Source organism: Microtus oregoni, unplaced genomic scaffold (assembly GCF_018167655.1).
Source record: "Microtus oregoni isolate MIOR12 unplaced genomic scaffold, Mior012 000015F_ref0000493, whole genome shotgun sequence".
NCBI lineage: Eukaryota > Metazoa > Chordata > Mammalia > Rodentia > Cricetidae > Microtus > Microtus oregoni.
In genome coordinates this window covers 16,151,035-16,164,995 of record NW_024543074.1, presented here as the reverse complement: position 1 = coordinate 16,164,995, position 13,961 = coordinate 16,151,035, and the positions used below count along the sequence as shown (strand labels likewise).

At 40.2% G+C, this 13,961-nt stretch overlaps 1 protein-coding gene across 1 annotated transcript in view; it reads right to left on the bottom strand.

Moving 5' to 3' along the window:
- Positions 1-13,961, bottom strand: part of Cct6b (chaperonin containing TCP1 subunit 6B) — a 39,164-nt gene that overhangs the window by 14,961 nt on the left and 10,242 nt on the right. The window contains exons 4-8 of the mRNA XM_041665365.1: positions 13,757-13,930; positions 12,766-12,869; positions 3,195-3,305; positions 2,425-2,584; positions 930-1,012 (exon numbers count right to left, since the gene is read on the bottom strand). Of these exons, the coding sequence (XP_041521299.1) occupies positions 930-1,012; positions 2,425-2,584; positions 3,195-3,305; positions 12,766-12,869; positions 13,757-13,930 (632 nt within the window). The remainder of the gene's footprint in view (positions 1-929; positions 1,013-2,424; positions 2,585-3,194; positions 3,306-12,765; positions 12,870-13,756; positions 13,931-13,961) is intronic.

Here is a 13,961-nt window from a genome sequence, read left to right as displayed (position 1 = left end):
ACAGGGGAATCCTTGTGAGTTTAAGGCCAGCCGGGTTTATATAATGAGTTCTAGGTAAGCCAGGTCTACACCTGAGACCCTGTCCCAGAAACAAACATATAGTTGTTACCTACAGTCACCAGCTTTATAACAAACCCGTATCTACCTGTCTCTCTAATGAAAACTTTGTACCTTTGATCAACAGCTCCCAAACTCTTCATTTCCCCTAGGACTCCAGCCTCCGCTAACTATCACCCTCTTACCTACTTCTGAAAACGCAGTCTTTTTAAATTTCACATATAAGTGAGATCATACAGTATTACAGTGTTTCTAAAATATATTTTGTAGGGGAAGAGAGTGTATGTGTACCCGTACATGAGGGTGCACTCACCCATGCAAGTGGGGGTGGACAGAGGGTGACACAGGTTGTCTTTTTCAGTCACTTCTCCATCTCATTTTTTTGAGGCAGGGTCTCTCCCTGAACACGAAGCCTGAAGTCTAAGCTAGGCTGGCTGAGCAGTAAGCCCAGAGCTGGGGTCCAGGCTCACAATGCTGCTGTTCCTGGCTTTCATGTGGACTCTGGCACTCAGAACTCAGGTCTTCAAGCTTGCACATAAAGTACTTTATACACTGAGCTATCTCCCTGGCCCCAGATCTTGTGGGTTTGTTGTTGTTGTCATTGTTTGGTTTTTCAAGGGTTTCTCTGGCTGTCCTGAAACTCACTCTGTAAACCAGGCTGGTCTCAAACTCACAGAGATCCCTCTTCCTCTACCTCCCCAATGCTGGGATTAAAGGCATCTACCGCACCCAACAATTGTTTACAAAGAAAGAAAGAAAGAAAGAAAGAAAGAACTTAGAAAGCTTTGGATTCAGTTCCTGGCACTACAAACAAAAAGGATAGCATCGCCAAGAGTGACAGAAAAGATTTGAGATACATAACTTGCACTTACCTTTCGAGATTTCTTCTTTTTGCCCTGCGAAGAGCTACGATTTCATATTTTGCAAGCATTTCTAAGGAAAACGGATCAATGCCCTGTGTTCAAGTTAACACAAAAGTTGAGTGGTTTTTGTTCTACTCTAGGCAAGTGCTCTACCACTGAGCTCTACTCTTAACCTTAAAAAATTTAAACCAGTATTTCTCAAGCTTTTTTTTTTTTTTTTTTTTTTTTGGTCTCAACACTACTTCACATTCTTAAAAATCAAGAAGAGTCAAGGCGGGGCATGATGGCACACAGCTGTAATGCCAGCGCTCAGGAGGCTGAAGCAAGGAAGATCCAAAGTTTCAGACCAAAAGAGACTACATAGCAAGTTCCTTGTCAGCCTAAGCTATATAGTGAGTGGTAGCTGTATCAAGTTATAAAAATGGGGACTAGAGAGAGGGCTCAGTGGTTATGAATACAGGCTGCCCCATCAGAGGGTCTCAGCTCAGTTCCTAGCACCTGTGTGGGGTGGCTCACCATTGCCTGCAACTCTAGTTTCAGACACATATCTCTAAACATAAATGAAAAAGGAAAACATTTTAAAGAATTTTAAAAAATAATTAATATTATATTCTAAGGGGGTTATTTATTCATGCATGTCTTTGCAAGATTATGTGTATTTTAGTCATTTAGGAACTACTGGTTCATTGAGTCAGGCAGCACACTCTGGGAGGTGTCCTCCTTCCTTGGAGTAGTGAATTGCTGCATTAATTTTTCAGGAAAAAAAATCCACTGGACATCCAAATCTAGGCAACCACAGTTTATCTGTTGAACCTTCTTTCAACTAAAAAAGGCTTTCCGTGAAAAAGTAACTAGTTTAACTCAAACTCCAATTACACGTAGGCTTTCTTCAAGACAACCATCATGTTTTGCAATGAAGAAATGCTTTGTGTATATTTCAATGTTATCACACAACATTACAAAAGAGAATGAATACTTAAGGACAAATATTTAATAAAATCAATACAGTTAACATTTCAAGACATTCTTTTCTAAAAAAAAAAAGTGTGTGTGTGCGGTATGTCTGTATGTGGATATGTGCTCCTGAGTGCAGATGTGTGGAGGCCTGACGGCAAGAGAGCCCCTGGAGCTGCAGTCTGCTGGACCCTGTGGTGCTGAGAGCCGAACTCAGATCCACAAGAGCAGTGCATGCTCTTCACCGCTGAGCCACCTTCCCACCCATCATCAGGACACTGGTGAATGAAGTGCCCTTCCCCTGGTGCTGCGGTAGTAAAGAGTATGAGGAAGAGCCCAGCTCGGCGCTGCTCTCCTAGTGTGCAGGAAGAAGCTAGCAGCTTTACCCTTCCTAATAAAAGCCCACACAGTGTAAAGGGTATTATTATCATAAAAAGAGTTTCCTCCCCAAACTCCCTGAAAATGTCATAGGGACGCTTTAGGGTCACAGGCCACACTGAGAAATGCTGAGACACAGTGACAAGCACTTTGGCTATGAACTTCTTCTCACCTTCTGATTGATGACAACAAATCCTTTATTGGACTCAGCACAGACTTTCTGCTTCAGGTCTATTATTTTCTGCACTCTATCTTCAATGAATTTTCTTTCGGCTTTTACCAATTTCTCTTTCTCTTCTACAGTCTTATAAAAGAAACCAGAGCTCACTTCTCTAAAGAATTAATAAGAACAAGTTAGTAAACCAGGAATGGAGGCTAAGGCAAGAGGTTTACAAGTTGGAAGTCACCCAGAGCAACGCAAGTCCCTTTCTTCGGGGAAAAAAAACAAAAACAAAAACAAAAAAATGAGAAAAGTGAGTGAGGCAGGGTAGAAGGGAAAAAGAGATTACAAAACACCTTTAGAGAACAGGGAGCTGGGCGCGATGGCTCGCAGTTGTTATCCCAGTACTTAGGAGACTGAGAGCTACAGGTACGAGACCAGCCTGGACTAAAACGTGAAACTCCTATCGAGAAAAAGAGAGAGTGGTGAAAGGAGGAGGAAGGGGGAGGGAGACAGAAAAGATAATTTAACAATTGGGGTTGGAGAGATGGCTCAGGCTAAAGGGACCTGAGTTCAGTTCCCAGCAACATGGTCAGGTGGCTCACAGTTGTTGGCAACATCAGCTCCAGGGCACAAAGGCCCTCTTCGGGCCTCCTGGGGCTCCTTTACTCACATGCACATACCCATACACAGTGCATACACATAATTAAAAATAAATTTACAAAAAAGAAGAAGGAAAGTTAAAAGAGTTTCAATGGTTATAAAGACAGACTGAGACGCACGTTTTCTCATACTCCAGTGAAACACTGCAAATGAGGATAAATGCATCTTGCACTTGCTTCTTCATGCTTGGATGACGGGCACCATGGTCCAAAACCAATCCTCGAATCAACCTATTAAAATACAAAATGTTTCATGGAATACACATTCTAAAATTAGAACTTCAAAAGCTATTCAAAACTGGCAACAGCCAGGACACACATTGTTTCCTAGTATAACTTCAAACCTAACGTATAATTAGTAGAATTAGGGAAAGAATCTATTTTAACAGTGTGACTGTAAGTCAAAATGAAAAGCCAATCCAGAATTATTCTCTAAGTTATACAGCTCAAAACAGGAATAGCTGATCAAATAATAAAAAGTAGGCACACAATGGATTTCTTAGGGATATTTGTTCAAAATAATTATATAGAATAACTAAAAATTGTTAACCTAAATGTCCAGCACAATAGGATATAGTTCAGCCAGTGATGGCCCAGAAATTCAATGGTTATGAAAACTATGTAGTAACATGAAAAATATTTACAGGGAGAGCCAATAACTACAGAATAACCCAGTGTATATTATATGTCAAACATGATTGCAACTATTCTTTTTTTTTTTTGTTGACAGTTAAAAGGAAATGAAGCTTGGTTCACAGAGCACATGTCTAGCATGCTCGAGACTCTCCATTCTTTGATTCCCAGGACCACAAACATAAATATATAAGAGCTGGAGAGAATGGCTCGGCAGCCGAGGACACTTGCTGCTCTTGCAGAGCACCTTTGGGTTCCCAGCACTCTTGTGGCACCTTACAACCATGGGATCTGATGCCCTCTTCTGGCCTCTGAGGGCAGTAGGCATGCATCTGATACACATACATACCTGCAGGCAAAACACAATACACATAAAACAAATGTTAAAATTTAAAAAAAAAAACTAACTAGATAGGTAGGTAGATAGATGGAGGACCCTGAGGGTATGTCTAGACTTGGGTGGGAGGAATAGATTATGGGACTCTTCTCAGTTTTCCAAATATACTTTTTCTAGAGTAATTTACAACTTTATAAAAGTCACTTGGCTGGAGAGATAGCTAGTGGTTAAGAGCACTGGCTGCTCTCTTCTAGAGGTACTGAGTTCATTTCCCAGCACCCACACAGTAGCTTACAACCATCTAAAATAGAACCTGATGCTCTCTCTTCTGGCATACAGAGAATCTCAAATGACCGAAAAATATTTAAGGAATGTCATCAACATCAGGGAAATGCAAATCAGATATTACACCTGTCAGAATGGCTAAGATCAAAAACACTGATGACAGCTTACGTTGGAGAGGCTGTGGAACAAGGGGAACACTCCTCCACTGCTGGTGGAAGTGAAAACTTGTACAGCCACGTTGGAAATCAGTATGGTGGTTTTTCATAAAAGTGGAAATCAATCTACCTCAAGACCCAGCGATACCATTCTTGGGTATATACCCAAAGGATGCTCAATCATACCACAAGGACACCTGCTCAACTATGTTCATAGCAGCATTATTCATAATAGCCAGTACCTGGAAACAACCTAGATGCCCTTCAACCTAAGAATGGATAAAGAAAATGTGATACACTTATACAATGGAGTATTACTCAACAGTAAAAAAAAAAAAAACAAAAAAAAACAAAAAACAAGGATACCAGGAAACGTGCAGGCAAATGGATGACACTAGAAAAAAATTTAAAGAATTATTTATTGTATGTGTGAGTGGGGCATGTACATGCCACAGCATACATGTGGAGATCAGAGGACAACTTTGTGGAATCAGTTCTCACCTTCCATCTTGATGAGGCATGCTCACTCCTATTGTGTCTGCCACTGAGCAACATACTCCAGGCTAGCTAGCCCATGCATGCAGCTTTTTACATGGCTTCCAGGGCTCAAACACAGGTCATCAGACATATATAAAGCTAACACTTTACCTGCCCTCTCCTTGCCCTGTAAGAATCTTTTTTGAGTATGTGTGGTGCTAGGGATTAGACCAAGGTCCTGTTCATTTTAGATTATTTCTATCATTTAGCTATACTCCCAGACCCTTAAGAAATACTTAGACCCAATATTTGCTATGTACTAAAGAATTACATTTTTGGCTAGGCAGAGTAGCACACAACTATAATACCAGTACTTGGGAGGCATAAACAAGAGGATTGCCACAAGTTTGAAGTAAGCCTAGTCTACACAGTGAGTTGTAGCTCTATTAGGTACAGAGTAAAATCTTGTTGAAAGGAAGGAAGGAAGGAAGGAAGGAAGGAAGGAAGGACATTTTTTAAAGTTCAACATAGATATAAAGGAATCTTCAAGTTTTTAATCTAACTAGAATACTCTAGCTCCCAAATGAAGATAAAGACCTTATTTAGGAAAAAATTATACATTCACTATTCTTTACCTTTCATGCTTATTCTCTCCGCATAGAAACCATCCCATCACCACCTCCACAAGTCCCCACCAGTCTCCAATTCTTCTCAACAAAGAATTCTCCTCCACTCCCAAATCCCCTTCTAATTAGTGTCAAGTTGACATCAAAACCGACCACAGTACACCTCGTCTCTCACCATTTTCTCCTGGGCTTGCCTTCATCTCTGCCTCTTTACTGAATCAATGTACTGATCAATTTCCAGTTCCCAACACTATGCTTCAACACCGTTGACTCTGCTGGGATACCTCCCCACCTCCCTGATCACCCATTCTCCAACTCCATTGGTGAATTTTTAATCTCTTTTCAAATTCTAAACATTGAAGTTTCCAAAGTTCAGGGTTTAAAAAAAACTGATTGAGTCAATATATTAAAATAGTTGATTTAGGCAGTTGCAATGGTAACTTCAGCCTCCACTCCCTGCTCAATAGTGATGGAAGTAATCACTTAACGATCTCAGAAGAACTGTGTAAGTTATTCAGTTACCATAGATTCTTATCTGAAAATGATCCCTGTCTTAGAACCTGGACCACAAGGGGTTTTCTTGTAGTGATTACTGTTATACTAGATGTGAACTGATCGTTGCACTTCAGATTCTCTTCCTCTGCACCTCTGATGAAATCAGAAACATCACATCATGGCTGGTAAGGGGATTTGAATTTGATGGATCACTACTTCCAGTTCTATGGTTATCTTTCTTGGTTTTTTTGTGGGGTTTTTTTTTAGATTTATTTATTATGTATACAGTGTTCTGCCTGCATGTATCCCTGCACACACACACAAAAAAAAAAGCATGAGATCTCATTATAGAGGGTTGTGAGCCACCATGTGGTTGCTGGGAATTGAACTCAGGTGTAGTTTCTGTCCTGTCTGGTCCTGCAGCTATTCAATCTCAAAAAAAAAAAAAAACACACAGAGGCTTATATTAATTATATTGTTGGACCTATTACCTCAGGATTATTAACTAGCTCTCATAACTTAAATTAACCCATAACTTTTATCTTTGTTTAGCCACATGGCTTGGTTCCTTTTTTTCAGCTCAGCATTTTCATCTTGCTTCCTCTGCATCTGGGTGGCAACTGCAGACTGAGATGCCACATAGCTGCCGAAGGAGAAAGATGCCAGAACCTCACTAGTAGGCCACAGCCTCGTGGTGATACATAGATTAATAGAAATAGGTAAATTTAAGATACAAGAGCTAGATAGGAATATGCTTGAGCCATTGGCCAAACAGTATTGTAATTAATATAGTTTCTTTGTGATTATTCGGGTTTGGGTGACCAGAAAAACAAAGGTGCAGTCTCTGTTTATGCTAAGGACCTCTGGAAGAACTGTCAGTGCTCTTAACCTTTGAGCAATCTCTTCAGCCCCCATTTTTTGTTTTTAATGTGTATACACTTTGTCTGCATGTAATGTCTGTGCACCATGTACATGTAATAACAGCAGAGACCAGAAAAAAGGCCCTAGATCTCTTAGAACTAGAGTTACAGTCATGAGCTACAAAGTGAGTGCTGGGAATTGGACCCAGGCTCCTAGCCACTATGCCATTTCTACAGCCCCCTTGCTGGCGAATTCAGAGATTCATTTCCACTACTCGGCATCACAAGAAAGTGTCATACAATATATTGCTGGAGGAAAATCAAAATGTAAAATTCAAAGTACAGGTTTTCCTGAATGTGTATCACCTTCACACCACTGTAAAGCTGAAGAACCATGAGAATCATCTAGAATTGTAAGCCTAGTTTTAGGCCCAATAAAAACACCAAAAGGTGAAAAATGAAAGCAAATCAACATTTGACAGTGTGCCTCCAGCCAACTACAAGTAGAAGAGATCTACAAGACAAACAGTGAGCAGAGGAAAATGCAACAATGCTCCCTGTCTGAAGGAGGTTCCTCAGGTTCATCTCTGGTCTTGGTGACCCTCTGTCACATCAGAGTAATATTAACAAGGAAATCTGTGAACTTGCAGAGTCATTCATGGAGGAAAAGGAAGATGAAAACGAAGAAACTGAGCTGAATGTGTTACCTCCAGGTACACAGGAAAGGGCCAGGGAGAAAGAGGGCTGAACAGTGGCTGTACTATTTAGACAGCCACTGGGAACCCTGGAAAATATCTCCGGCAAGTAAGTGGGAGAGAGCTGCAATCTCAAGTGGAAGCTGAGATGTAAAAAGCCATAAACATCAAAGCAAGTTGGAATTATGAAGATAAATCTTTGCAAACACAGTATGAAATAGCAGTAGTTATCAAGTGGGATTTTAAAGAACAGTAACAATATGCTTCAGGAAGGAGTAAACGGGAATACTACCCAGAAAAGATATTAAGATATTAAGGGTAGACTCCTATAAGTTACTATAATTACATAATCTCTACTAATCGAAAAATAGTGGAAGTGTGAAATTTGCAAATTAGTAGAGGGGAAAAATACAATGATGAAGCCAATAAAATGAAAAGTCGATTAAAAGAAACATAGGACAATGGGAAATAAACAGAAAGTAGAAAGATAGATTTGAAATCAAATATACTCATAACAATGTTAAATGTAATAAATTAGTTATTTCAATTGAAATATAAAGATTACCCAATTAAGAATTTCTTTTTTTTTTTTTTTTTTTTTTTGGTTTTTCGAGACAGGGTTTCTCTGTGGTTTTGGAGCCTGTCCTGGAACTAGCTCTTGTAGACCAGGCTGGTCTCGAACTCACAGAGATCCGCCTGCCTCTGCCTCCCGAGTGCTGGGATTAAAGGCGTGTGCCACCACGGCCCGGCCCAATTAAGAATTTCTACTTGGCCCCATAGATCACTTACAAAAAAAATCTTCTAAAATATAAGGACAAGAATATTGAAAGAAAAACAAAAAATATGACAGGCCTATACTAATAAAAAGAAAACTGGTGGGAACTGGAGGGATGGTTCAATGGTTAAGAGCATGTGCTACTCTTTCAGAGGATCAGGATTCAGTCCCCAGGACCCATGTGGTAGATAACAAGATTCTGACACCCTCTTCTGACCTCTACAGGCCCCGGCTATGCATATGTTCCACATACATGCATGCAGACAAAACACTCATAAAATATAATTTTTAAAAAATCTTAAATGAAAACATATTCATAGTTGAGTATATGCCTTTAATCCCAGCATTAGAGAAGCAGAGACAGGCATATCTGAGTTCAAGCCTTGTCTACAGAGTTCCAGGACAGCTAGGGCTACACAGGGACACACTGTCTTGAGCCTCCCACACCACCCCACCCCAAAAAAACCTTAAAAAGAGAAAACTGGTATAGAAACTGTATCAACGTGGAATAGATTCTACTTTTAAGACATTTCTAAGTACATCTGGTGGCTCAGGTCTGTAATCCCAGATACCTGAGAGGCTGAGACAGGGGAATCAGAAACAAAGGCCTTTGGCTACAGAGTGATTCAAGGCCAGCCCTCATAAATTAATTAGATCCTATCTCATAATAAAAAATAAGAGAAGAGGGATGGAGTTATAACTCAGTAGTAGAGCATATGTCCGGCATATGCAAGAGCCTGGCTCAATCCTCAATACTGGAATAAAAAGATATTAGAGAAAATATGGCCACTTAATACAGGCACAAAAAGTTCATTGTGTGAGGGACATACGCTATATTAAAAGCTGGCCACACCTAAAGCTGGGCATGGAGACAGAAACCTGTAATCTCAGCACTTAGGAGGCTCAGGCAGGAGGAGGATCCTATATTAAAGCCTAGTCCAGAGTACTTAGCAAGACCTTGTCAAACAACAGAAGCAACAAAATTCCTGTATGCACCTAATAAGACAGTTTTGGTTTTTTGTTTCTCTTTGTTGAGGATAGAACTCAGGGCCTTTAAGATATTAGTCAAGAGCTCTATGCTCAGTTATATCTCCAGGCCAAGATAGTCTCAAAATATATAAAATTGCTAGGCATAGTGGCATGGGCTTTAATCCTAGCATTCAGGAAGCAGGTAGAGCTCTGTGAGTTCGAAGCCAGCCTGTTCTACATAGTGAATTTCAGGATAGCCAAGGCTACATAGATAGACCTTATTTAATATGCATTTAACATATATGAAAGCTGTCAAAACTAAATCTATGGTGATATTGTTATAATATTTAAAGATATCAACATGTCTCAGTAATTGACAAAATAAGCAGTCAGAATATCAATAAGGACACTGAAGGTCTGAACAACAGCATTAACAAAATTGATCCCTTGATAGAAAACTGTACCCAGCAACCACAGCATACCTTCTTTTTCAAGAGCATAAAACATTAAAAATAAATTCTTTTAAGTCAAGCATGGTAGCTCACATCTGTAATCCTAGGACTCCTGAGACTGAGGCAAGAGGATTACTGTGAGCTTAAGACCAGCCTGGGCAGTAAATGTAAAACTCTGCCCCCTGAAAAACAAACCATAAAATAAACTAATTAATTGACTCTATACTTAAGCCTTAACGCAAATCTCAACCAATTTCAAAGTAGTGAAATATTATAGAATGTATCCCCTACCATTATATAATTAAACCAGAGTCAATAACTAAATTATTCTATATATTTTGAAATTAAGACACATGTTGAAAATTGAAATTAGAAAACCTTTTAAATGTATTACATTTTCCAACAATCCTCAGCCAGTTTGTCTGCCAGTGGGACCAAACCCACACCCTTAGGAAAGCATGCAAAAAAAAACCCAAAAACAAAGCAAAACTCACTTTTAAGCCAACTTTTCTTGACAACAAATAGCTTCTGCAGATACAAAAAGAGATGCAGAAGGGAAAAAACAAAGAGGAGACTGGCTACGGCTTTAAAGCAGCAGTTCCCAACCTGTGGATTGCAACCCCTCGGGGAGTCGGGGAGTCGCATATCAGATCTCCTGCCTATCCGATATTTACATTACAATTCATAGCAGTAGCAAAATTACAGTTATGAAGTAGCAAAGAAAACAATGTTACGGTTGGGGGTCCCCACAACATGAGGAGCTGTATTAAAGGGTCACAGTATTAGGAAGGTTGAGATCCACTACAAAGCAGATCAGCAGAAGAGTGAAACAAACAGGGGCAGAAGAATGTCCTGAAACCAGGAACGAATCAGGAGATACTGTTCCAAAGGCAGGCTGCACTGCTGGGCACGAGTCTGCCTGTATTCCTACAGGAAGCTGAGGCAGGAGGACTGCCACAAACTCCAGACCAGCCTGGGCGACAGAGACTTTGCCTCCAAGAGAGGTTCACCTCCAAGCTGCTTTCTATTACTCCTGTCTGCACTTTTAACACGAATCTTGCCCTTAAGATAGTCCTGTTATACCTAAACCACTCTTCAGTAAAATCTTTGGAAGGCAAAGAAGAAACTATCTTAAAAGTAATAAAATTCATATGCTTGTAATTTTGGCACTCCGGAGGCCAAGACAAAAGAATTAGAAGTTCCAGGGTAGCAAGCTAGGAAGTGGGAGCCAGTCTCAAAGGCAAAAATAAATGAATAAAATAAAAGTGAAGGGCTGTAATTAAGTAATACCGAGGAAAGCAGACAATGAAAGACCTGAGCACTGTTTCAACAAAACAGAAGAAGCAAAAAGCTCCCACTCCCCATTAACCAAAAGTCAAAAAAATTAAAGAGAAAGGCCTTATGAAACAAAACAAAAACAAACAAACAAAAAGCCAGGGAGAAATGAGAGGGAAGGTGGGCAGAGAGAATGGGAGTGAAGTAAATCCTTTGAACGGGATCTTCATGACCATTTTGTTCTAAAATTTGAAGATTCAGAATAGAAAACCTAACTGATCCTAAGGAAATGATGTAAGCTGCATATGGGCTACGTAGATAGTGTTTGTAGCCCAACCAAAATTAAACTCACTGGAAACACTCAAACATCAAAACTGAACTATGAATTAAATACAATAATATATTAAGGAGTTGTACTATTTTAGAGGTATATTAGTTAATATTGATAATAGCTATTTCTAAATAAAGTATTTTAAAGTGAAATATTATTTCAAGATTTGCTTCAAAATGATCTCGGTTAGTCCTAGCACATGAGAAGCAGGCAAATCTCAAGTTCAAGTCTGGGCTATGCAGTGAGGCCTCATCTCAAAGGCGAGAAAAATTATCTGTAAGGAGGAGCTTCAGAGGAGGAAGGGGAAGATGGAGAAGGGAAGTATACAGCTGAAATTAGACTGAAAACTGATAAAGATAAAAGCCAGAGGTGCATGAGAGACCACTGCTCTTTGTTTATATATTTTTTTGGGTTAAAACTTCTAAATAACCAAGTCCACAGTCATCATTGCTCCTCTTGGCCCTCACCTCAGCCCTTACTGCTGTCTCCTCTCACCTGTGCTGCAGGCACCCTGATCACTCCAAGCCCATTTCTACTTCCAGGTATTTTCAATTATTATTTTCTCTGCTTAGAAGGTTCTTTTTTGACATGGCCAGCTCCCCTGCTTCACTAGAGGCCTCTTAGCTTTGCAGTTCATTTTCTGATCAGAATGATTTTCTCTGAATGCTATAAAATCGCACATGAAGCCAGGCGGTGGTTGGCACGCCTTTAATCCCAGCATTCAGGAGGCAGAGTCAGGGGGATCTCTGTGAGTTCGAGACCAGCCTGGTCTACAAAAACTTAGTTCCAGGACAGGCTCCAAAGCTGCAGAGAAACCCTGTCTTGGAAAAATAAAAATAAATAAAAAAATTAAAAAACACTCATGATTATGTTCCAGCCTCCAGTGGATTAGATTGATTAGAACTGTAACCATCTTGAAGAGAATGTGTTTGGCTTACTTCTCATTTCAACACCTGGAAGTGATGGGCCCACTGTAGCTAACTCATATTTAAATGAATACATTAATATGGAGTAAAACTAATGAAATCAATGAAAGTACATTTGAAGAAAGCCAAATATTTCAGAACTTAGGTATTGCCAAAATGTGACTGGTGAGATGGCTTAGAAGCTAAGAAACCTGAAAACCTGAATTTGGTCCCTGGAATATACAAATTGCTTAGGGAGATCTTCAAGCTGTCATTTAACCTCCACAAGCACAAGCATGCTGTGGTACACACACATACACACACACACATACACACACACACACATACACACACATACACACACACACATGGAGGGGGGATGGGGGGAACGGGGGAGTATTGTAAATTTTATGCAATTTACTGTGTATCTGTTTCTGACTTGTGCCTCATCTCCACGATTTCCACCATGAAGAGATCAATAGGGACACCTGGTCTTCTAATAGCCAGGACAGAATCCACCACAGCCTGAAAGAGAAGCATACAAGGGGCATATTACCCAGACTAAAAGAAACTTCTGGTCCAAGTGACCTATCACCAGACTAATCAGGGAAAGGGCTTCAAGCTTCAAAGTCAAAGGCATGGCCACCAAGTAAGTGCCACACGAGGCACACTTGTGCCTGTTTCACATGGCAATGCCTCATGAATTTGGTTATTGTCAATTCCTTGTTCCTGATTTGGAGTTTGAGGAGAAACAGCAAAGCTGAGGAACAATAATATAATCAAATAATAACCACTGGATACAAAGTCTGCCAGAACTGCCTAGGCAGTTTTGTCTTTACATTGCATATAGTTTGCCTTTAGAAGCAAATCAAATAAACATGAGAATCTTACATATCAGGTCAATCTTGCCTCATTAAAGCAGAAACCCTAAACTGGGCGATGGGTTTAATCCAGCCTTTAATCCCAGCACTCGGGAGGCAGAGGCAGGCGGATCTCTGGGAGTTCGAGACCAGCCTGGTCTACAAGAGCCAGTGCCAGGACAGGCTCCAAAGCAAACAAACAAACAAAGCAGAAACCCTAACTACAAGGCAACTGCCAAAACAGCCTGCTCACGTGTCACCTGCTATAATCAAATATGGACCTTTAGGTTTGGCTGAAGACACTGTCCAAGAGCTTCCACAAGAGATAAGCCACGGGAAGTGAACCTCTCCCAGCTTTCAAGCCATGTAAGCACTAGCGTGACGCCTTGGGGAAATTAAAAATACTGTTGTGATCGATTGAATTTTAAAGGCTTGCCTTCTTCTTTGATATTTCTAAAAAGTCATGTGCAGTATTTGGTTATCTTGTAGAAAAAAAGAAGAGTATCACCAAATGTATGGCTATCCTTGCTAGACAACCGTTGGATCATATACCTCTGTTAACACGTCAGCCAGTTCAGCATGAACTTTCGTTCGCAGGGATGTTCTAGCCACATCTAAGAGGATATCCCTCTTCATCTCCTTTTCTACTTTAATTTCATCCAGAACTTCAAGTGCTTTCGTCTTTGCAGCATCAAATCCTTCAGCTATGATTCTAGGGTGCAGGCCCTGGTGTAGCAACATAAATACACAATAAAGA